The following is a 25,414-nucleotide window of genomic DNA, read 5'->3' as shown; positions in this document are numbered from 1 at the left end:
GGGATGTATCAATTGATTTTGGAATTGTGCCTACTTTATGTTTATTCCCAGCATTTGAAAAGCCAGTCAGTGGCAACCTAAGAGCATGTCCCTTTCCATTCAACTTGAAGACCTGATACCTGTGGGTATTACACTGATGTTTTATGAAATGGAAGAGACAATAACATCTTCTCTCCCCTTCTGTCTCTTATTACTATGTCTTTTCTCATCCCTGTATCCTTGAGCCTTTCTTTCAAATAATTTCTTCACTGTGGCTAGTTAGAAACAGTGAGGAAGAGAAAAAGGAAACTATGTAGGAAAACTTACTTTCACTAGCACTCATCTAGGTATCTGAGGCAATGGAAATTATCAGTAGTTGTAATTGAAAAAATCTGCATTGTTATCATCAAGATGATGAAGAGGGAACTGCTTTATCTGCACAGAAAGATACGTATTCCTGGCATCCCAAATTTCAAATTCAGACACAAACCCAACAGCAATATCTAGAAGTAGTGTAGTTCCAGGCTTAACTGCAATACTTCCCAATTTCCTTGAGCAAATTACTTAATCTCCCTACAACTCAAATTTCCGTATCTTTAAAATATTATAATGCCACCAACTCACTGTAGTTGTTGAGAGTATTAAATAAGCTGATGATCAGAAAAGGCCTGCTAAGGCACTAGGTTATTGTTATTACTGTAATTGTTGACATTATGTAAAGTGGAAAATATAATGCACTTAGAACAGTGTCCATCCAGTGTTGTGTAGCTAGCTATTAACTACAGTTTTTTGTTGTTGATGATGTTTGTTTTGGGGGACATGGGAATTGAACCCAGGGATGCTCTACTACAGAGCTACATTCCCAGCCCCTTTTTTGAGACATGGTCTTTGATCTGGCTTCAAACTTGCAATCTTTCTGCCTCAGTCTCCAGCATTGTTGGGATTCACATGTACATCACCACACCTAGCAGCTGTAGTAGTTTTTTAGAAACCTATTTGTTCATGTGCATTATGGATAATAGGGTGGACCAGAGTAAACAGGGCCCCAAGACACAGCTGGTTGGATGCTGCCTAGGCCTGTGGAGACAATTCAACTCTATTAGTTAAGGTCATAGATTAGTGCCAGCTACAGAAGAATCCCTTAGAGAGGACCCAGCACACCCCTTCCCATCTGTCTATTGCAGTCAACTACTTTTTGAATGAGCAAAGTGTGTGGGGAATTACTTAGTGGGTATATCAGTATATGGTATTAAGCACTATGATTTACAAAGCAGGACATCTACAACATGAGGTCTGTTTCACATTTGACTCAAAAAGACATCAATAAAAATTTTTGTATTAAAATTCCAACATGTAAAGTCCTATAAAATAGCTCAATAATTTTTTTAATCAAGTTTTATTTTTGGTAAAATAGCTATGCCTTTTTTCTTTCTTCCTGTTTTTCTTTTTTTTCTTTTGAGGTGTGTTACCCAGGCTACTCCTAGGCTCAAGTGATCCTCCTGCCTCAGCTTCCTCAGCAGTTGGAACTACAATTGCATTTCACTGTGCCCAGCTTTAGACATTCAGTTTTAGATAGTAACTGTCACTTCTAATTTGTTACTGTTTACAAGTATAATAGCTACATATTCTTGATGTGGATAAGAAAATCCAAAAATTTTTGTGGAATGGTAAAGGTGAAAGAAATTGCAGTGGGTTGAGGAATGAATGAAAAGTGGTAAAGTGGTAACAGAGTTTAGACAACTCTTTGAAAAAACTTATCTATCCATGAAGGAAAAGAGGAAGGCATCTAACAGGAAATATAGCTATCAATGGGAGAGGGGATTAAAAAATATATTAGCATCTCAGTTATGAAAATTTCCTAATATATTAATATATATAAGGAATATGTATTAATATATATGAATATATTAGTATGCTAATACTAATAGCATACTATTAGCATAATACTAATAATTAGTAGCATATTAATATATTAGTACTACCTTAAAATTGATTCTGAGGCTGGAGTTATAGATTGGTAGTAGAGCCCTTGTCTAGCATACAGAAGGGCCTGAGAGTTGGATCACCAGCAGCTCAAAAAATAAAAAATAAAATAGATTCTATGGAACTTCAAATACATACCAAGCCAATTAAAGATAAAGGGATAAATCAGAAATCTTTACAAGTAAATTGATTAGCAGCTTGAAATAAGATTGTTATTGTTGTCAAGCATTAAATTAGATGTGAACTTCTACCAGTTGAGACAAAAAAGTGACAAAATGGTTATGTGATTCTCTCTGTAAGAGGTTGCCATGTGATTCTCTCTATAAGAGGTTGCCTTTCATTTTTCTTCAGACTTTCCTCATATTTTATTTCAAGATGTATTTATTATATTCTGTCTTAATCTCTGAGTAATCTCTGAGTATATATATATATACATACATATATACACACATAGAGATATAATCTCTAAAAGCAGTTTTGTTTAAAAAATATTCATTATTTGGGCTGGGGATGTGGCTCAAGCGGTAGCGCGCTCGCCTGGCATGCGTGCGGCCCGGGTTCAATCCTCAGCACCACATACCAACAAAGATGTTGTGTCCGCCGAGAACTAAAAAATAAATTTTAAAAATTCTCTCTCTCTCTCTCTCTCTCTCTCTCTCTCTCTCTCTCTCTCTCCCTCTCTCACTCTCTCTTAAAAAATATTCATTATTAAATGTATACAAATATTGGTTCTTGGTATTTCATGGATACAAATAATTTGTATAATGCTTTTTCATTTTCCAATTTCCTTTCATGTTTTGGAAATTGTTTTTGCTGTGTCTCTTCTACCCATAGAAAACTCAGAGGTATAATCTTATTGTTGTAAATCAGTTAAGTGCATGAACTTTGTGACCACTATTTCTTGCCCTATCTTTTCAAACTTTTGTAGAAAACTAATTTTAGGCTTATAGTGGTTTTATACATTTCTATTCTAATCTCCTTATTTATATACAAAAAAAAAAAAAACTAAAGCATTTTATAGTCTTTCAAACATTAACCCCGCCCCGCACCCAAAAAATGTGTTAATAAGTATGTGGTAAAAATTATGCTGGTGTGTGTGTGTGTGTGTGTGTGTGTACGTACGTACGTGCTTGCGCATGTGCGCACATCACCAGGGTTTGAACCCAGGGACACTGAGCCACATCCCCAGTTCTTGTTTATATTTTCTTTAGAGACAGGATCTCACTGAGTTACTTAGGGCCTTGCTAAATTGTGAGGCTGGATTTAAACTCAAAATCCTCCTGCCTCAGCCTCCTGAGCTACTGAGATTACAGGCATGTGCCACTGTGGCCTGGCATGCTGTTATTTAGCATAATCTTTTAAAAGCACTATAATATTTCCCCTCATGTGCCCCTAATATCTGAAAAAGTAATTTTAAGTGTATCTTTCCAAAAGATGAAGACTAGGGGATGAATTTACTTCCTTTTATTGGTCAGAATCAAGAACGCAGTTCTTAACATAATGATTCTGTTGTAGATGACTAAACCAACTTTGTTTCCCATACAAAATTATAATCTTAACTTGGAATATTTTTGTGGACATGAAGCTGAGTGAAATAGATTCAGCTTATTTAAGTTTATTTTGAAAGAATGGAATAAAATAGTCCATAACTGTTCGTATAGATAATTAATTCTGTAGAAATAATGTTGGAAAATTTTGTGACTATTTGAGAATATGAAATACATGATTCCTCATCCATTATACAATGATGATACCAGAAGCCATTTTTGATATGAGTAATACAAAAAAATTTCATTGATTGTTTTGAGTGATACAGAGGATTTTACTAAAAATAATTTCTTGGGTTAAAAAGTCTGAAAGCTTTGTTCAACATTAAAGATTAAAACATTTTATAATGTATTGATTGATTGTAAATTTAAAAATTAAAAAAACATCTTTCACCACCAAAGATTTGTACAGCCTGATGAGATGTGACTTAATAATGCCATAAAGTCACCGGGAAAGGGCTTATTTTTATGTTACTATCTTGATGTATATCTTCTGTGTTTGACTCATTAGGACTTATTAATTTAGTACATTAAGATATAATGCCTGTAGTGTTTAACATAGGTTCAAAGTAATTAACATTCATTTAAACAATATAGAGATTTCTTTCCCATGTCCAAATTCCAGGCAGTTCAGGACTTGGAGGGCAGTACTTAAGTTGTCTAGAAACCCAAATGTCTTCTAATTTCTTGTTCTACCACACTTTGGTGTTTGCCTTTTTTTATATATTACAACATGGCACCTTTACATCTCATTTGAGTCTTAAGGAAGCAGAAAAGGCAGATGGTAAAATGTGGCTCAAAAGTTGCCCATGTGGGTCCTCCCAACTGATTTTTCCCTTAGCAGCAAGAGAAGCAGAAAACATAGTGTTCAGAATACCGGTGTGTTCAAATTAATTCCACCTACTCAAGATGCTAAAGCAAGAAGATTGCAAGTTCAAGGACAGCCTCGGCAACTTAACGAGACCCTTCTTCAGTGTACAAAATAAAAAGAGATGCAGATGTAGTTCAATGGTAGAGCACCTCTGGGTTCACTTCCCAGTAACCATCCCTGACAAAAGTGTATATAATTATTTGTGAACGTGCACATTTCTGAGGAAAGAGGCCATGGCTTTCATGAGCTTCTGCATAGAATTTGTGACACAAGTAGAGTTAAAAACATTGACATATTTGTAAAATAATTTAAATGATTTAATGTAACATTTATTTTATTAGTTCCATTCCAATCGATTACAACCTATATAGAAAATTCTGGTCACTTCAGGATTACTTCAGGAACCCAGTGCAATGCTATGAGAAGATTTCATGGAAAACTTTTCTCAAGGTAAGTTGCTAGTCACAGATTATCAAAAGGCCATTATTTTTTTTTCTCTCTCTCTTTTTTTTAGTAGTATTGGAGATTTTATTTTTTTTATTGTATGTATTCTAATTTGTTATATGACCGCAGAATTCAATGCACATAGTACACATATAGAGCACAATTTTTCATGTCTCTGGTTGTATACAAAGTAGAGTCACACCATTCGTGTCTTCATACATGTACTTAGGGTAATGATGTCCATCGCATTCCACCATCTTTCCTACCCCCATGCCCCCTCCCTCCCCTTTGCCCTATCTAAAGTTGGCCTGTTCCTCCCATGTTCCACTCCCCCATCCCCATTATGAATCAACATCCTTATTTCAGAGAAAACATTCAGTATTTGTTTTTTTTGGATTGGCTTACTTCACTTAGCATTATATTCTCCTGTATTATATTCTTCTATCCATTTACCTGCAAATGCAGTAATATTCCATTGTGTATATATACCACATTTTCTTTATCCATTCATCTACTGAAAGGCTTCTAGGTTGGTTCCACAATTTTGCTATTGTGAATTGTGCAGCTGTAAACATTAATGTGGCCGTGTCACTGTAGTATGCTGCTTTTAAGCCCTTTGCATATAAACCAAGAGGTGGGATAGCTGGGTCAAATGGTGGTTCCATTCCCAGTTTTCCAAGGAATCTCCATATTGTCAAAAGCCCATTACTTTACATCTAATGGCTGAGATAAAACTTAATCTTGTCTGGCATACTTTTGATTATAGAATTTGCCTCTAATATTTTTATGCCTATTATATAATATACAGAAGGTAAATTGTAAATTAATATTTAAATTGCCGATTTTTGGAGTGGCTTAAAAGTGACTTGGGAATATAAAAGTTAGTAATGAAAATTTTGAAGGTTTTTTTTTTGTATAATGATTATTATCAACGTAAATTGTTTATTTCATTTTCAGAATACATTTGGTCTTTGCACAAAATTATTTTAGCTATCCGATTTAAAAAGGGGTCTTTAAACTACAGCCTAGGGCCAAATCAGCCAACTGCTTTAGAAACAAAGGTTTGTTGGAATGCAGCCATGACCACTCATTTATCTGTGGTGGTTTTTGCACTATACTGGCAGAACTGAGTAGTTGCAACTAACACTATCATGGGCCACGAAGCCTATCCTAATTACTGTTCAGTCCTTTACAGAAAAGGTTTGCTAAAGATTAGTTGTCCTTTTTTGTTCTAATCAAAATCCAGGATATGAAGGTAGCTCTGAAAGTAGCAGAGTGTGTTCTGTGTTTTGAATAGTTTTTTAAAAATAGTTTTCATTTTTTAATATAATTTAGAGGGGATAGTACCATCCAAATTCAGATTAAGTGGTTAGCGAGAAATTATTAAGGAATTGTCTTCTAGCTGGATAGAACTTGACATCATTGTTTTGTTTGGTTACAGTCTTAGCACAAGAAATGCTTGAGAATTTCCATAGCTGGTTAAACAATTAATTTCACTGGTAAATTTCTGTGTACAGTCAACCCCTTCAGATCAGTAGGTTTCACATCTATGAATTCAACCAACTATAGATTGAAAAGACTTGGGGGAAAATTGCACCTGTATTGAACACATACAGACTTTTTTCTTGTCATTACCTAAACAATATACTATAATGAATATTTTCATAGCATTTACATTGTATTAGGCATTATAAGAAATTTAGACATGATTTAAGTATACAGGAAGTATTCATAGGTTATATGCAAATAGTTCACTATTTTATATAAGTAACTGGAGCATCCTGAGATTTAGTTACAGACCCATGAATGGATCCCAGGAGACTACTGTACTCTCAAAGCATCCTTTCTCTCAAACTGTAAGAAATCATATTTTTTCAGGAAGAGAAACTTCTTCGCTACTTTGACAGTATAGTGAAATCTCATACAAAATGGTCTTTACCATGATTTTGCTATCATAATTTTTCTTATAGAGTGTGCCTAACATTATACATATCTGGTTTACTGGAAATAAATTCTAAGTATTTTATACAGAAAAGCACTAGACAAATTTTTGATAACAATGCCCAATAAAACTAACTGATATTTTTACTTTTCAGTATTCTGAAGAAGTTTTAGCTGTTTTCAAGAGTTATAAATTAGATGATACTCAGGCCTCCAGGAAAAAGATGGAAGAATTGAAAACAGGAGGCGAACATGTGTATTTTGCAAAATTTTTAACAAGTGAAAAGGTATAAATCTTTTCTTTTTCACTGAAATAATTATAAATACTCTTGTTTTCTTTTTTTTTCCCTCCTCCTAGCTGATAGTCATTTTTAAGTTCTATAGAACTGTTTCTTATCTTGCTTTTAGTTAAAGCTGACAAATATTAGTTTAAAAGTCTCATTTCTGCCTTGGACACATAGGACTAATTTCAAAGCTGAAAGGGGTTCTCCATTAAGTCTGTTTTGTAGACTTATTTTAGAGTAAATGAAGCTTAATTGCTTTAAAGTGTATGCATTTTAAACCTTAAGTTAGGATTTAATATGCATTCATGAAAATAATGTTTTGTAATTAGTTTATCATTAGGTACAAATAAGGGGTTTTAATGTTTCCTGTTAATCTATTTATACTTCTTAATGAGTAATTTTGTTCAAATACAATGCTAAGGGGTTATGTAACTTTTTCTAGTCAAAATGCACATTGAGTTTATGTTTCAACTCACTCCCTTTGCTCCAAGCACATAGCAATGACAGGTAAAATATAAAAAGAGAATGCCAAAAAGACACAGTGGGGCTTCCAGAAACAAGATAAGTATCGTCATGGACCAGAAATGCCAAGTAATGAGTGAAACTGAAGCTTTAGTCTATTGGACTCTATCTAAAGCAGGTGGTGGCACCAGGAATTTGACTGCAAACAGAGACCAGATGTGCTCAGTGTGAGACCAGGAACCAGAGCGAGATTCACTGCTGGAAGCTGGGGGCTGGGGTAGAATTTTATCTACTTTTGAAAAGAAATTAAGAAAAAATATTAGTAATCTTTTACCAAGGCCTATGGTCTTACAGGAAGTTATGGGCCTAAGGATAACAAAGATATACTTTTGTGTTCATCTGCTTGGTTGGTGACTGGATGTATGAAACCTCCTGAAATTCTGCTCCAAAAAGTCATCATTAAAACTGTTTCCAGACTTGGGCCTGGAGCCTTGGTAGAAGCAAATGCAAAATCACTAGACAGGAGAGGTTGTACATAGGAAAAAGAAGCTAACAGAAGAAAAACTGCTCATTCAAAACTCGCTGATTATTTAGAATTTCAAAACTATAAAGAATCCAGTTGAAAGATCACCAGCAAAATCACCTGTTGAAATATGCATATATTTATTCCAGATGAAATATACAACCTGACCAAGACTTAATAAATGTTTTGGATACTCAGAGATAACTGATTTTCTTGTTCATTGAAAAAGAATAACAAATTGGGAAACAGAGACAGGCAGATGCAGTGAGACTATTGAAGATGACACCTAATTGGGAGCCTTGGAAATGAAAACTATAATCAAAGTACAACACAAAATTAAAGTATAGACTGGACATAGATGAAAAGAGAACTAGTGCATTGAAGATAGTGATGTTCTTATCCAGAATATAGCACAGTGTAACAGATTTTGTTTTTTAAGGAAAAGAGCAGTTAAACCTTGGAACAGAGTGAGAAATACCAACATTTGTCTAATAAGATTTCCAAAGAACAAAATGGAAGGAATGGCATAGAAATTATTGAAAAGAATTGAAGGAAGTCCAAGTCCCCAGATTAAAAATGTGCTACAATTAATCCAGCAGAAGAAAGAAAGATAAATCCATACTTCTGTATACCATGTTGTAACTGTAAGGAAATTAAAAAAAAAAAAAAAAACTGCCACTGAAAGAAAGAAAGATACACTGTGAAGAAACAGTTATTTGACTGTAGCAGATTTCTTATTTTTATCAGCCACCAACACTAGAAGACAGTGGAGAAATAAGTGCTAAGGAAAAAAAATAGCTATGATTCTAGAATTTCATACCCAGCTAAATGCCCTCCAGACTGGATGAGAAAAAGACATTTTTATTCAAAGACTGGGAAAACTTACCACTCAGCAGTCCTCATTTTCAAAATACTACTAAAAGATGCCCTTCAGGAAGAAGGAAATTGAACCCATAAGAAAGAAGTGGGATACAGAAAACAATGGTGAGCACAAAAATTGAAAAATGTGACAGTAAATTTACTATTGACTATAAAAACAAAAAAGTCATAACAATTGATTTTTTAAATTAATGTGGAACTTAATGACAATAGTAATAAGAGAAGGGAAAGCAGAAATACGTAGTGATTAAACTTACTGAAATTCATGTATCTTCAGGAGGAGGAAAGGAATACTGAATAACTTAGGCTTTGAACATTTGTTAAGAGGGTAACTACCAAAAGAAAAACAACCTGTCACTCTGAAACAGCACAGAAATTAAAAAGAGGGCACTGAGGAATATAGATTTATCTTATAAACCTAATAGATGGTAGTAAGGGAGGACAAAAGGAGCAGAAACTAAGGTAGAAATAAGTCTAACTGTATCAATAATAAGAAATTTAAACCGATTTATTTACCTAATAGGACAGATGATAAGATTGAATTTTGAACTCCAGCTCTGAAAAAAAAATAAAATTTTGCAAGTCAAAAATATACACACAGCTAGGTGTGGTGATGCATGCCTAGTGGCTCAGGAGGCTGAGGAAGGAGAATCGAAGGTTTGAAGCCAGCCTCAGCAATTTAGTGAGGCCCTAAGCAACTTAGTAAAGACTTTTGTCTCAAAATAAAAAATATAAAAATGGTGTGAGGGTGTGGCTCAGTGGTTAAACGCCCTTGGGTTCAATCCCTGGTACACACACACAAACACACAGCTCTATTTATTAATTTAATGAAACAAATCTATAAATTAAGTTAAATTAAGAACTCAAAACTTATTTTACCCTTAGTAGAAGAGGAAAAGAAAACCCCCAAAACTCTTCTCCTTGCTTAACAAAGAACCTTCTCAAAGAAACTTACCTTTCAGAAAGGACTGGGGATACAGTTCAGCGGTAGAGTGCTTGCCTAGAGTGTGTGAGATTCTGGGTTCAATCCTCATCATTGGTAGAAAAGGGGGTAGGGTACCTGTAGCATTAAATAATATTATCAGTGCAAAAAAAGTTATAAAACAGCCAAGAATTATGTACTTTGAAGAGTTACAAGTTACATTTCTTAGGACATACCAGCCAATTCAAAACTCTGTATGTCAAAAGATTTTTGTTGTAGTTACAGATAACATTTCTAAGAACATTTTAATGGTAGAAAACAGCAGGGTTGGTAGCATGTACAAGGCCCTGGGTTCAATCCCCAACACCACAAAAAAAGAAAAAAACAGCAGGGTTAAATAAATATTTCCAGAGACATCTCCATGTCGGGTTGATGCTTTTGTGTCATTCTCATTCACTTTATGAGACCTAACTTTTCTAATAGTTGTGCTTTTCTGAAGCTTTGTAAGGCAGGCTGTCACCAGCAATTAGGAAAGCATGACCTTTCAGGGATAAGCACTGGAATTCCATTAGTTAATACCATGAGGTGGGTAAAATGCAACTTTGAAAAACTTTAAACTTAAAATATGAAGGGGGGAAAAAAGCACAGAGAATTGTACTAAAGAGAATATGAGGCATGTGTTTGGTTGTAGTTTGGCATTGCACGATTAGATCTTTCATTGCTTTAATAGAGCTTATGACCCCATCCAGGGGGATGTTATTACTCAGCATTGTATTTTGTTGTATGGATGCTGTCAGACTCTTCATGAGAGAGTTAGGAAATGATGCATGGCACAGATGACACCTTTTTGGTTGGAAATGGGCCACTCATCTGCATCAATGGTAGAGCTTCTCAGAGCTTTGATGAAAATGATTTGACTTGATTTTCTCTAACACAGTGTTATCTTATCTAGCACATCACTGTTCTATGGATGGCCACTGGGAAGTAGCAGAAACCTTATTAACATTCTCTTAGTGTGTCTTGAGGAGAAAAACCGAGTCTGTTGTTTATTATAGATTTCATAAGATTGTCATATGAGCTATGTAGGCAATCCATCCAACCACTTTAGTTGAATTAGTCTAAATTCTAGGGTTGGTTTATTTTTCATTCTAATTAAATTTTATTCTAACTAACTCTAATTATTTTTCATTCTAATTAAATGTTTGACTATCTTTGCTGAATCCAAATGAAGGACTTTACAAACGTTATCCTTTGAAGTCTTCTAAAAATCTTTTGCTGACAGTTGTGTCAGTTTTGGCATCTGGGTGTATTTCCACCCACCCTGAAATGGTAAATACAGTTACTGCAACCTCTCCATATGGTTGACAGTTTTTTATTTAAATAAAATTGACCTGAAATGGTCCTTGAGGCAAAATGCAAAAGCTGTCCTCTGTGGACCTGACAGAGCAGCTTCTTAAATATCATTAAACATATTGAGTTTAGAGCATAATTATCATTCTTAATTATTTTAGAATCTCTCATACAAGCAAGATATAAGAGTAAATTAGCAACAGCCATCTAGGAAAGACTGAAGACTTCTTAAGGTACAAAAGATCCCCTGCCAATGTAAGCTCTGAATTTGGAGCCTAATTTGGGAGAAAGATAAGAACGAAAGCTGAAAAGCCTTGGCAGAAGAGACTGGTTGTTTGATAAGATAAAAGCAAAGAGAATAAAAACTAGTCCAAACTTGACATATATGTTATTAGTTACAGTAGCCATGGAGTTAAAAATTTTAACTCCTCTAGAAATGAGAACTCTCATCATTTTTTCAACCATTACATAGTCATGATTTACACAAAAGGAGAATGAAGTTGATATATTTATAAATGTTAAAAGATGTCTGACAAACTGGCCATGGGTGGCACATGCCTGTAGTTGCCTCAGCTCGGGAGGCTTAAGCAGGAGGATTGCAAGTTCAAGGCCAGCCTTAGCAACTTAGTAAAACCCTGTTGATTGATTGATTGATTGATTGATAGATAGATAAATAGGCCTGGGGGTGTAGCTCAGTGGTAAAGTCCCCATAGGTTTACTCCTCAGTACTGAAGAGAAAAAGACCTTTGACAAGAAAATGTTCTATGAGTAGTATGATAATTGCTAAAGCTGAGTTTTGGACAGAGTGTAGTGAGGGCAAAAAAACGTTATTTGACCCTTGAGAAGAGACAAAAAGAAAATTTGTTTTCTATTATACACAAGTGTTTATTAACTTTAAATATGCTTTGATGTCTGTTTTAATAGATTAAACAATGTTTAATAGCAATGTTATTTAAAGCTGTTAGTTCTATTTTTAAAGGAATTCTATCAAGCATGTATAATATGGATACATTAACAGATTTCCTCACTTTAATTTGAATTTTATGAAGAATAATTGTATATAAACATAATGGCCAAAGATACTTAGATTAAAAGCTTATATTAATAATGGTTAAGTGCTTTTTGTTTTTCTATATCTAAATTTTATATATCTAAAAAATTTATCTGATTTTTCTATATCTATATTTTGATTTCTTTAAGATTGCAGATTTTTATTTATTTTGGGGGGTGTGGGTACTGGAGATTGAACCTAGGGATGTTTTACCACTGAGGTACATCCCCAGTCTTTTTTATTTTGAGATTGGATCTCACTAAATTGCTGAGGCTGACCTCAAACTTAATATCCTCCTGCCTCAGCCTCCCAAATAGCTGAGATTGCAGGCATGTAAATTTTCATTTATTTTACTAAGGAATATTATAGTCCTCTAAGTCTCCTTAAAAATATTAGTACAGCAGGGCCAGGGTTGTGGCTCAGGGGTAGAGGCTTGCTTAGCATGTGTGAGGCACTGGGTTCAATCCCCAGCACCACATAAAAATAAATAAAAACAAAATAAAGATTTGTGTTCTATTGTTCTAAAAACAATTTTTTAAATATTAGTACAGAAGGTTTCTTAAAACCTTTTAATTTGTGACTTTGTTACCTTTTATTAAAGAAAAAGATGGAGACATGATGGTTTCTTCCCTTAATGGACTTTTTTTTCTCTTCATCAGAGACAAGAGTTGAATAAGATATAAGGAATGTACCTATTACCAATTGAAAATATTTTTATAGTTTAGTCCTATAAAACCTAATTTAGTATTTAATTAATTTTTGAAAGTTAAAAGTTTAAATCATTCTCTGTTTTGGAGGGGTTTTTTGTTTGTTTGTTTTTTGGTACTGGGATTGACCCCAGAGAGGCTTAGCGACTGAGCTACATCCCCAGCCTTTTTTATTTTTTACTTTGAGACAGGGCCTCGCCAAGTTGGTGAGGCAGGTCTCGATATGTCAGCCTCCCAAATCACTGCTATTACAGATATGCACCACTGTGCCCCAACATAGTTCTCTTTTGTAAACATAATGACTGTCCAGCCTGCATTTTCTTCTGATCTGAAGAGGTAATGGGCACGTTCAAAGCATTTGGAGTTTGTGGTTGATTTCTTGTCTGAGGAGATTTTTTTAACACCTTTATCCAGGATTACAGAAATACTTAGTGATGCTTTTAAACAATTTGAAAAGAAAATCCAGCACATTTGAGTTTTATACTTTTCTAAAAATTTCTCAAACATCCCCAGATTGTCATTTATATAGATGCTCTGAGCTTCTCATTCACCAGATTGCCATCAGTATATTTGTCTTCCAGAAAGTAGTTTCCTTTTTAATGTGTTTTACATCTTAGAAGCTTATCTAATCCTAGTTCATTTGCAGTGCATAGCTGAGCTCTGTAATTCCACTGGTTTGCGCTAAAAAGGAAGAAAAACATACTTAGAACCTTAAAATTAATGTGGAAAAGAAAATGCAAGAGAAATTCAATAAATGCGATATAAAGCATGTGATAATTTGCATCCACAAGAAATATATACCTAAGAAGTTATTAAAAAATTGAAATAGCAGGTGGGAAAGAGCCATGCCAAGCTAATTAATACTATTTAAAAAGAGAGCTACCTAAATACCAAAGAAGAATGTATAGCAAAAAGCATAAATAGAATTAAAAAGCTACATAATAAAAAAATGCATGACCAAGAAGATATAGTGAATTTATATATACTTTAAAAATATATCCTGGAAGCATATTAAGCAAAAAGCTGTAAAGTTATGAGACACTGACATTCACAGTTTTAGTAGAATGTCTTAAGGGCTTCCATCACAAACTAATGAATCAGGGATACTAAAGATTAGTTTGGTATATCAAAGATTTACACAATAAAAGTAATAAGTGTGATATAGTATATGTGGAAACCTATACAAAAGCAATTAGAGTTAACACTTTCTTTTTGTATATATGGAATTTTCACAAAATTTGACTATGGACTAGGTTATAAAGGAAGTTTCAGCAAATTTTAAAGATTACAAAGCACATGAGACACATTCTTTGGCCACAGTGTAACTTAAATTAGAACTTAAAATTAAGGCTATTAAAAAATAGTTTAAAAGAGACAAATATGGAAACAAAACTATTCCCTAGGAATTAACTCAATATAAACTCTGTATCTATTATAAATGTTTACCAAAATTATAAGTACAGGAAAGTATTATACATCAGATATGAGGGTTACAAATAAAATGAAATATAAAGGGGAAATTATTTCATGAAGGAGTGACAAATCAGGTATTCAAATCAAGACACTAGATGGTCCAGTTAAGTGCATGCAACAGCCACCAAATGAGGGGATTCTATCCAGCAAGATCCTGTTCCAAGAATAGCCTATGAAATCTGATAAGTTACTTTAAAAAATGATTCCTTGTTTTTTAAATGTTTCCACATTTTTGCTTGTGGAAAGACTGTTTTCATTCGTATGTTATATTTGAATAAAGAATTTAAATGGAATTATGTATAAATTATATAAAATGATTACCTTTGGTGTTGAAAGGTTTAAACTTGGCTCCTTAAGGAACAGCCATAATCTTCCAAATGATTGTATTAATTACTGACTGTCCTTAGTCCATTTATTTACTTATTTTTATGTGGTGCCTAGGATCGAATTCAGGGCCTCACACATGCTGGGCAAGCACTCTATCGCTAAGCCACAATCCCAGCCCCCTTGCTTTAATTCTTAAGCATAAGTGAACATGATAAAAAGATATAATACTGAATTACTTGTGAAGAATGCCTTTAAAGCTATTTTAAATGTGTTTTTATTTGTAAGACATTACTTATTAAGAAATTGGTTATATTATGCTTACGGTTTTAATCTGGTGGTAAAGGTATTCTTAAGAATTTGTAAGTACTTCAGATTTTCAAAACTGAATGAGAGAGAAAAATTGTATGACCATCCTGCTGTTCCTTTAGTGCAATACTGTAAAACTCTGAAGTTTAAAAGAAACTAAGAGAAAGCACAGAATAAACAATAAAACAATATCATAATAAGAGCATAAATTAATGATAGAACAAAGAAACTATAAAATGTATCACCAAACTCATATAGAAACTTGAACAAGTGAATAATCATTAAAGAATAATTGTAAAAATGGCTTTTTTTTTTTGATACCTAGGATTGAACCCAGGGGCACTTAACCACTGAGCCACACCCCCACTCCCCCCACCTTTTTTTTTTTTTTTTTTTTTTTTTGTATTTTATGTAGAGACAGGGTCTCACTGAGTTGCTTAGGGCATTGCTAAGTTGCCAAGGCTGGCTTTGAACTCACGATCCTCCTGCCTCAGCCTCCTGAGCCACTGGGATTATAGGCATGTACCACTGTGCCCAGCTAAAATGGCACCTTTTAAATGATACCAGGCCCAGAAGTTTTTAGGCACATATTATCAGCACTTCAAAGAATAAGTAACTCTTATTATATATTAAAATTTTCAGAAATTTGAAAAACAAGAGAAATGACCTAGTTTATTTTATGATTTTAACTTTTAAAACCCCAATAAGGACCAAATAAGAAAAAAGTGTACATGTCAACCCATTTATAGAGTGAAGAAAGGAAGTTTTTTAAAACTCAACAAATCAAGTGAAGTAATTGGGTTTTTGTGTTTTGTTCAAATGGGACTACAGAGATTTATCCTAAGACTATGAAGTTTGGGTTCAGTATTAGAAAGATCACTGTGATACCAAATTAACAAAAAATTAAAGATTTTAAAGGGCTATATGATAATCTCAGTTAAAAGCCAAGGAAATTGAATAAAATCTAACATTCATGACACAACTAAGAAGTGGAAGGGAATTTTCTTGAAGTTGATAATGAGATTGATTAAAAACTTTATGGCAAACATCATACATAATAATGAACATTTTTTAAATGTTTCCACTAAATTCAAGAACAAGAGATGGAGACTTACTAATCATATTTCTGTTCAGCACTTTATACTGGAGGACCTAGCCATTTTAATAAGAAAAATCAAGAAAGAAATAAAAGTTGTAAGGATTGGACTTAAACATGTAAGGATTTGAAAGGAATAAAACCAAACTGTCCCTATTTGAAGACAATGTAATTGTCTACAGAGAAAATTCAAGAGAACCAACAAACTGTAATGACTAACAAGACTTGGGCAAGGTTACAAGAGAAAAATCAGTACTATTCCTATAAAACAGTAATCACTTACAAAAATGTTATTCAAAAGAGCAGTGAAAGCCAATACCTAAAAGTAATCTTCATAGAGAAATCAGAAATATGGAAAGATATAACTACATTTGTATATAGAAATGCTGCTTTTCCCCGATTTATCCATAAACTCAATGTATTTTGGATCACTACCCAAAGGGATTTCCCCAGGGAATTCAAGAAGTTGATCTTAAAAGTTTTCATGGAGAAGCAAAGAGCCAAGAGTAAGAAAAAGTTGAATAAGGTGGGAACACATGCCCTGTCATTTTAAGGCCCATAAAGCAATAGTTAACTAAGACAATAAGGTAATTATTCAGAGCTATAAATAAGAAAAAATAAAACTGGAACAGTAGAAAGCCCAAATTATAGAAAAACTTGATACACAAAAGAGATAACATTATAAATGAATGAAGAAAGGATGAATAATGTTGCTTGACAACTCATTATTCTTCAGGAAAAATTCAGTCCATAACTTAATATATGCAGGAAGACCAATTCCAGGTTACTTGATGTCTGAATGAGAGAAACAAATATTTATTAGGAAATATGAAACGTGCAAGTTTAGAGTAGGGAAATACTTCTTGAGCTACAAAAAGCACAGATCATAGGGAGAAGATCAATTTAATATTCAAGAGTATAAAATACCATACAGAGTGCAGATAGCCAGACAAGGGGGAGAGATTTGCCACCTAAATAACTGAAAAAGATTAATATTCATAATAGCCCATTGATAAACAGAATACAACCAAATGGAAAACTGGAAAGATATGAATAAGCAATTTACAGGTATAAAAATTATTTGAATAACTAATAAGCTTATGAGAGATGCTAAACTTTTGTAGTGGAAATAAATAATTAGATAATCATTTCAAACTTACCAAATTGGCAACCATTAAGAACAGCCTAATAATCAGTGCTATTGGCAAAGTTATAGGAAAATGAGATCTTTCATCTGCTGTTGAAGTGTAAATTGAGTCAAACATTTGCATAGCAACTTCATAATAACTAGTGAAGTTAAAACTTTTGTTCCTAGTTAACAACTACTTGAGAATCAAACACATACACAAAGAAATACATAAAACTCACTACCATTGTAGGTAAATGATGTATTTGTAACTGAAAATTTTGGAACAACCTAAATGTTCATAGCAGGAGACTAGGTAATAAATTTATACATTTCAATGCTATAAAGTACTGAAAATGGGTGAACTAGAACAGTAATTGGCAAATCTGACTTATTTTTAAATAAGTCTTTTTGAAACATGATTTTGCTCATCATTTACATATTGTGCCTGCTTTTGCACTATGAACAGAGGTGAATAGTTGTGACAGAAACCATACAGTCCACAAAACTTAAACCATTTACTAATTGATCTTTAATGGAAAAAACTTGCTAATCCCTGAACTAGAGCTATATGTATTAATGTGATTAAATTTCAAACCTAATATTGTGGAAACAGCAAATTGTAGTATCACAGATGTAGTATAGAGTTTGAAAACATGCAAAATACACTTATATATTTTTATAGATGCTAACATCTGTATACCTAATATAAAATATGCATAAGAATCCTAACCACCAAATACATGATGTAGTGGTTACCATAGTAGAGGAAGGGAGGGAAATATTAAGCAGGGAGGTTATAGAGTGTCGATGGTTTCTGTAATCTCTTTCTTAAACGAATGAGCAACAAGTAAAATGTTAAGTTTTGATATCTAACTGGGTAATGGTATATGAGTGTTGAATTACTTAACTATATCTTTTATTGAGCATTTGAAATATTTGAAACCTTTTCAACATTTTATAATTTAAAAAAATTAAGTGATTTCAGATGATACATTAATGATAGCAGATTTTAATATGAAATGCTCTAAATATTTTTCTGGCATAGATTTTTAAAATATTTTGTGTTAGATTAATAGAAATGGGAGATTTCATACTTGGCTTTAATTTGACCAGGAGTATTGTTGACATGTAAAATTGACAAACTGTAAGAATGACCAAAACTAATAGCATAGGTCTTTTTAGGCTTAGAATAATATCAGGAAGGCTGAGGCCTGAGCTAAGACATTCAAGACCTGATTTAGTGTCTTTTCTGATCCGTGATTTTTAATCCACTGTTTCCATCAAGAAAAAGTATCTTCCAAAATGAAATATAAATATGGTAGAGGGGACTTCAAGACAAAGGTAGACAGTAAACAGTGCCTAGCCACTTTGGTTCATCTCCTCGAGCCAAGGAGTTCACATCTTCCCTCCAGACTACTGAACTGCTTAGGTTCTTCAGTTGGGCCAGTGTTGCCCTTGCCTTGGCATCTGTTTTCTCCTTCCTCTTGTTTCTTTCTTCCCACATACACTCCAGCTTTAGGTTTGCTGCTACTGTTTGTAGTTTAGATGCTGTCTCCTCCAGGAAGCCTTCCTAGTGATGCCTATCATTGAATGAACCCTGTAGGAGAACAGGCTTTGTGAGCAGAATTGATGTGTTTTATTTTGTTCATGAAATTTGATCAATTGAACATTCAAGTGGAAATTTGATCAACTGAACATTCAAGTAGAGGTGTAGCTTATTAAGTATACTAATCTGGAAGGGGATCTAGGTTGAGATATAGATTTTATAATTCAAAGTAGTAATTAAAGCTGTAGAGTACATGAGATCAGTGAGGGAGGAGAGTGTAGATCAGAAAGAGAAGAAAGAAAGCATTAAACCAAAGAAGAAAACTGGCATTTAATGGAGAAGGAAAGGAGGAGAGTCTCAAGAGAAGACAACTGTGAACAGTAGCCAGTGAGAGCAGAGGAAAAAAATAGAAAATCATGAACTCAATGGAAGCCAAGCATACCCAGTAGGATGAGGACTGTAAGTGAAATAAGTCATTGGTGATCTTGGCAGAAACACTTTCAGGGGATGGGGAGCAGGTTGGAAATAGTGTAGCTGGTTTTTTTGTTTTGTTTTGTTTTTCAAGAAGGTTTTCTGTTAAAAGGAGGGCACAGTGAAAGTGTGGGTATCCTGGAAGCTGTTTAATGAAAAGGAGTCCTTGGAACGGATGGGCAGGAAATACATCAAGCAGGGTAGTTTACAATAATGGAACTCAGTTCTTACCATTGGAATGAAGGGATTGCCTTAGCCATGAAGATGTGACAGAAAGAAATGAGGGAACAAAGGTGTGGTTATAGTAGATATGTAGTTTTGGGGCCAAGAAATTAAATAACTTTCAATTTAATGAATTTTTCTACTCATTGAAAGCAGAAGTTGTTATCTACTAAAAGATGAAGGGTAGTAAGTGTTTTTGGTAACTAGAAAGATTTAAAATAGTTGCCGTGAAAAACGAGAGAGAATAGCCTTATAGAATAAAGACAGACTGAGGAGAGACAAGACGTTGAAGTTGGAGACAACAGAGCAGCAGCACTTTCTGCAGAGTGACATGATATGGTATCTTCTCTCAGGCTCCTTCCCTTAGGGTTAGTATAGAGAAGGTGACCCACAGTTGGTTTATCCAAGTTTGTTGTGTGCTCAGCAGATGTCACTGAAGAACTGTGGGATAGGAATGTTGAGGAAGTTGGCAGGAAATGGTGAAGAAAGAAATCATGAAGTTTTGGCACACTAACATCTCACAGCCAGATCTGGCCACTGATTGTTTTTCTTTCTTTTTGTATGTTTTATATGTTTATATATATAATATGCTTCTTGGCCCAGAAAGCATAAAAATAGTTACTATTTAGCCCTTTAGGAATAATTATCTACTCTAAAATTGCATTATAATAAAAATTGGATGAGGAACTGGGGTTGTAGCTCAGTGGTAGAGTACTTGCCTAGCATATGTAAGGCACTGGGTTCGATTCTCAGCACCACATAAAAATAAATAAAGGTATTTAAAAAAATAGGATGGGACTTACAGATAGGGAATAGCTCGATGGACTTAGGTCTCAATAAGATATATTGTGAGCTGCTGAGTGAAAGAGATGGGAAGGACAGGAAGTTGTAATGAGACAGGATTGTGAAACCAAGATTTTTGAGCTGGGGCAGCTGTGAGTGATGACCAGGTCTAACTTGTGGCCTGTCAGTGGGGTTGAGGGTTGAGGTCCAGGAACTAAGAACCAGTCTTGAAGAGAGTAAAGTCACCCAGGATTAGAAAGAAAGGAAAGCTGATGGCACACCATTCACATTTGCCTGTTTGGGATGGAAGAGTCAATATGATAAACAACAAACAAATTCAGTTCCTAAAGTGAGGGAAAGCTGATTAGAAGGCTGATCACACACACACACACACACACACATTGTTGTTGTTGAAGACATGGGCTAGTAAGTAAAAGGCTAGTACATGATGGGCTGCATTAACAGATGGAAACATACCATGTGAAGCTTAGCCAGTGAATGGGAGACATTGAACTGGAAAACAGTCACTCAGGCTTTCAGCTGTCTTCTGGTTATTCATTGTTACTGTGGGTCAGAAAGGCAGAATTGACGTGATTTTCTAGATAGTCTTCAGCTTCCTTCAGTGCTGTAAGGACATAATCAGAATAACTTTTCTTCACCACTGGAGGTAATTTTTGCAGTAGAACCAGCTAGGTGGCAGGGTTGTTGAAGAAGAGTTTCCTCATTAATGACCTTCGAGTCCTTTCTGGTCTGCATTCTGTGAAAATCTAAGTATGAAGCAATTTTGTCTAAAATCTAAAAAAGCCCATTTAATCCACAGATGATTTTCACCTCTAATTCCTTCCTGCTTATGACTGAGTACCACCTCTGGTTCAGGTACTTTGTAGGGCTGCAAAAATGAGTGGTGCCCTTGATATTATGCTGTTTACCCATATAAGCCTCCCCTTTAGCCATTATTTCTTATATGTGCAGCCACTCTTTTACTTTATATTTCTGCCATATTTTATCCTGATGCCAGGGTCACCAATAGAATATTGTTATTCACCAGCATGAGTCTCTCATAGCATAAAATGATCAAAAAATCTAAATGAAACTTTGTTATGTCTTGGGCTTATGCAGTAACACCTCACACAAACTGAGTTCACAAGAAATATTTTTAATTGAATTGGAATCTTCCATTTCTATAGTCACAAAGCCTATACTTTTGGGGAAAACTTGATTTTAATGTGTTGTTTTGTGTGTGTGCTTGTTTTTTGAGTAGTTGATGGATTTACAACTGAGTGACAGTAACTTTCGACGACATATCCTGTTGCAGTATCTCATTTTATTCCAGTATCTCAAGGGACAGGTCAAATTCAAAAGGTAAGTTTATAAGGGTAGTAAAGGATTTATAAAAAAGCAGCTTAGAAAAGAACCTGCTTATAGTATTTTTCATATGTGTTGTGTCCTATGCATGAAGGCTATATCCCTTAAACATGTCTGTTGCAGCAGATATACAACCAGTTGGGAGCTTTTATATGTAGGATATTCTTTTGAAGAATAGGTACTAAATATATCTGCTGTTCATGTAGTCTCTTGTGCCAAGTTTCATGCCTTCCCAGGAGGTTTTAGAAGGTAGAGGTCTCTCTCTAGACTTCCAAGTCTCCCTCTCTCTCAGAACTCAGAACTCGTCCCAAGCTAATTTGCAATCTAAGCCAGGAAGACCTCTCTCACATTAGACCTGAAAGAAACAAAGTCTTGAAGCAAAGAGGAGTTCCAATTTTTGGGGGGTTTCACAAAGCCTCATAAGGATTTCTCCTGTCTAAAGCCCTTCATCCAGGGCAGACTGTTTCCTCTTGTTCTGTTTGTAACTGAAGTGGAACCCACTTGTTAAATATACAAAGCAGTGTGGTATTCATTGCATAAAAGACATAACATCACTTGCTAGCTTCAGTGTAGCACTTTCAGAATTGTAATTTTAAGGTCACACATAGTAGATACTCAAAAATATTATTTCTTACCCTTCTATTTTGGAGGTTTGATATAATATAGAAAGATCAGGTCTAGGTTTTAATTCAAGCTTTGGTGCAAGCACTCAATCAATATTACTTAGATGACTATAGAGCACCTAGTGTACAGTAAGAGCTCAGTAAATGGCAGTTGTTAACAATTTGTGTTTGCCTGAAATCTTTTCTAAGGTTTTCTTTTATTCATTTTATTTTGAGTGAATTTGAAATGGCATGCCTACATGAATGTCCATCATATGTAGGATTACGTTATATTGCCTCAGGTTTTCTAATCCGATCTGTTAATTTTATTCTTTCTTATATACCTTCATGTCTTCAATTCTAGTCCTCTTGAGACTGAAGTGTAAGAATTTTCTCTTATGTCACTTCTTATTTTTATAATTTTTGACACTGTTTACAATATGATTAAATGAATACACACCATGTGTTTTTTTTTTCAAGACCATAAACAAGACTAAAATTGTATATATACTTTGCTATATAACTCAAGCATGCTTTTATTGTTTTGTTCCCTAGTTCAAACTATGTTTTAACTGATGAGCAATCACTCTGGATTGAAGATACTACAAAATCAGTCTATCAAGTAAGTCCAACACGCAAAAAACTCATGATTGAAAAAAATGGAAATTTAGAATTTTCTTTGTTTCAGCCCCAAATAGGAAAATAAGGATAAAGTTAAGCTCAGGTACAAGACCACAAACACTTCTTGGTTCTCTGCCTACAAACCACTTCTCTGATGCAGAAAGTTGTTGAAAGCTTAGTATATTCTTTCTAATCACAGCTACTATCTGAAAACCCCCCCGATGGAGAAAGATTTTCAAAGATGGTAGAGGTATGTGTTTTATATTTATATAGGATTTTTTTTGCGCCAAATATGATTTCAAATGATTCTATTACATAAATATAATTTCCTTGTTTTTCCCAGCATATTTTAAACACTGAAGAAAATTGGAACTCATGGAAAAATGAAGGCTGCCCAAGTTTTGTGAAAGAAAGGTAAATAAATAAATAAATTATATATATATATATATATATATATATATATATATATACACATACACACACACACACACAAGAATTATGAGAAAGGCATTTGAAATAATTGTAGTATATCATGTAGGGTAGGTATATATGTATTTCATATAAAAATATATTCTATAGATAGAATACAGTCTGTTTTGCTTTATTTCTTAAATTCTCAGAACAAATTGATCTTCATTAAATATGAAAAAATGCCATATGTATCTCCTTCTTGTAATTTGTCCTGTTGCATGGCATTTTTGTTGTGTCTGATGAATGTGTTCTATCATAACACAAATTTTCGTTTTGTTTAGAAGAAAAACGACTTAATTTTCTTGTTGTTTGTGTGTGTGTGTGTGTGTGTTGCTTGCAATTGAACACAGGGTCTTGTGCATACTAGGTAAGCACTATACTCCTGAGGCAAACTCCCAGTCCTAAATTTCCTTTTATGTTAGAGTTCCACTTCTACCATCTAATTGTAATTCCAAAAACAGTGTATGTTTTCTTATCGCAGAACAACAGATACCAAGCCCATGAGAGTGGTACGGAAAAGAACAGCCCCAGAGGACTTTCTAGGGAAAGGACCCAATAAGAAAATTCTGATGGGAAAGTAGGTTAATTTGTTTTCACATATGGAGTATTCTTTTTTATTTTTTATTTTTATTAATTTGTGTGTGTGTGTGTGTGTGTGTGTGTGGTGCTGGGGATTGAACCCAGGGCCTCGTGCATGCCTTGTGCATGCAAAGCAAGCATTCTACCAACTGAACTATATCCCCAACCCATGGAGTGTTCTTAATTATTTTTATATTTTGAAAATATTATTACAAGAACTTTCCAATTTGTTGCATCCAAATATAATATGAATTTAGTCATGTAGATGACTAAAGCAAACCAGACCCTGTCATTCTGTAGAATAACCATTATGTGTGTGTTCACATACTAACTAAGCCTTTATTTTGTCTCCATCTTCCAAACTTCTTGGCTCTAGACCATGCCATTATTTCCCTGTCACAGAAAATAGAATTGTTTGGATGAATGCAGCTCATTTCTAGTTGTTGCAAAAAACCCTAATACTTGAGTTCTCTTATCTTCCAGTTAACTAGTCATTGCTTTTCATTGTGCTTGAATATTTTCAGAAAAAAATGATTATATGATTATCATTAAATATGTTAAATCCATATTTAAAATTTGTTAAATACCCAAAATTTATGGAGGAGAAACTCATACTCTCACCCAAATATGCACTGTTTACATTGTGTTGTTTTTATGATTAGTTTTAACACATATGAGGATGGTATCCATAAAAAATTATGTTTGTTTTGTAGTGAGGAGTTAACAAGGCTTTGGAATCTCTGTCCTGATAACATGGAAGCTTGTAAGTCAGAGACAAGGTAAGTTTAACATTTTCAAATGTTACTTTTTTGAAACGTTGAGTAGAACGAAGCCTTTTCTCAACTATGATTAGAGCTCAATAGAAATTTAAGTTTGTTTTGTGGTTGACTTTTAATATAACAGAATGTGGCTTCCTGCTATAAAACACCTAAAAATGCTGATAAAATAATTTTAGGAATCACAAAATAAATATGACAGAAGAAATTGAAGCAAAAACGAGGGGTTAAGCAACTCAGTGAGACCCTGTCTCTAAATAAAATACAAAATAGGACTGGGGATGTGGCTTAGTGGTCAAGTGCCCCTGAGTTCAACCTCCAGTACCACAAAAAAAAAAAAGAGGAGGACTGGGCATGTCGCTCAATGGTAGAGTGCCTCCAGGTTCAATCCCCAGTACCACAAACATACAAAAAAAGGTGGAACTAATATACTCGATTTAAAGGTAATATGTAAGACAGGAAGGAAAAATCAGAATTAAAGAATGTTACAGATCAAAATAAGAAATAATGAATAACTAAACACCAGAAGAGTAACAAAACCTATAAATTGATGTGGTAACATTGAGCTGGGGAGCAGTGCAGTAATTTCCAGTTCAGGAAAACAGGGAACTTGAGTCATCACAACAGATTAAGAAGATGAGGCCTTAGGCCTGCACAAATTCGTAAGCAAGTGTTATTGGAGTAAAGCTGAGAATGTGGAAGCT

General features: G+C 34.1%; 1 protein-coding gene across 2 annotated transcripts in view; it reads left to right on the top strand.

The window, feature by feature from the left end:
• Positions 1-25,414, top strand: part of Thoc1 (THO complex subunit 1) — a 48,456-nt gene that overhangs the window by 12,084 nt on the left and 10,958 nt on the right. For both annotated transcript variants that reach the window (XM_077792160.1, XM_026388019.2), the window contains exons 10-17: positions 4,722-4,830; positions 6,921-7,052; positions 21,558-21,658; positions 22,819-22,885; positions 23,084-23,134; positions 23,228-23,298; positions 23,837-23,932; positions 24,648-24,713. In XM_077792160.1, coding sequence (XP_077648286.1) covers positions 4,722-4,830; positions 6,921-7,052; positions 21,558-21,658; positions 22,819-22,885; positions 23,084-23,134; positions 23,228-23,298; positions 23,837-23,932; positions 24,648-24,713 — 693 coding nt within the window. The remainder of the gene's footprint in view (positions 1-4,721; positions 4,831-6,920; positions 7,053-21,557; positions 21,659-22,818; positions 22,886-23,083; positions 23,135-23,227; positions 23,299-23,836; positions 23,933-24,647; positions 24,714-25,414) is intronic.

Source organism: Urocitellus parryii, chromosome 13 (assembly GCF_045843805.1).
Source record: "Urocitellus parryii isolate mUroPar1 chromosome 13, mUroPar1.hap1, whole genome shotgun sequence".
In the NCBI taxonomy this organism is placed as follows: Eukaryota; Metazoa; Chordata; class Mammalia; order Rodentia; family Sciuridae; genus Urocitellus; species Urocitellus parryii.
This window is presented reverse-complemented; position numbering and strand designations above follow the sequence as displayed.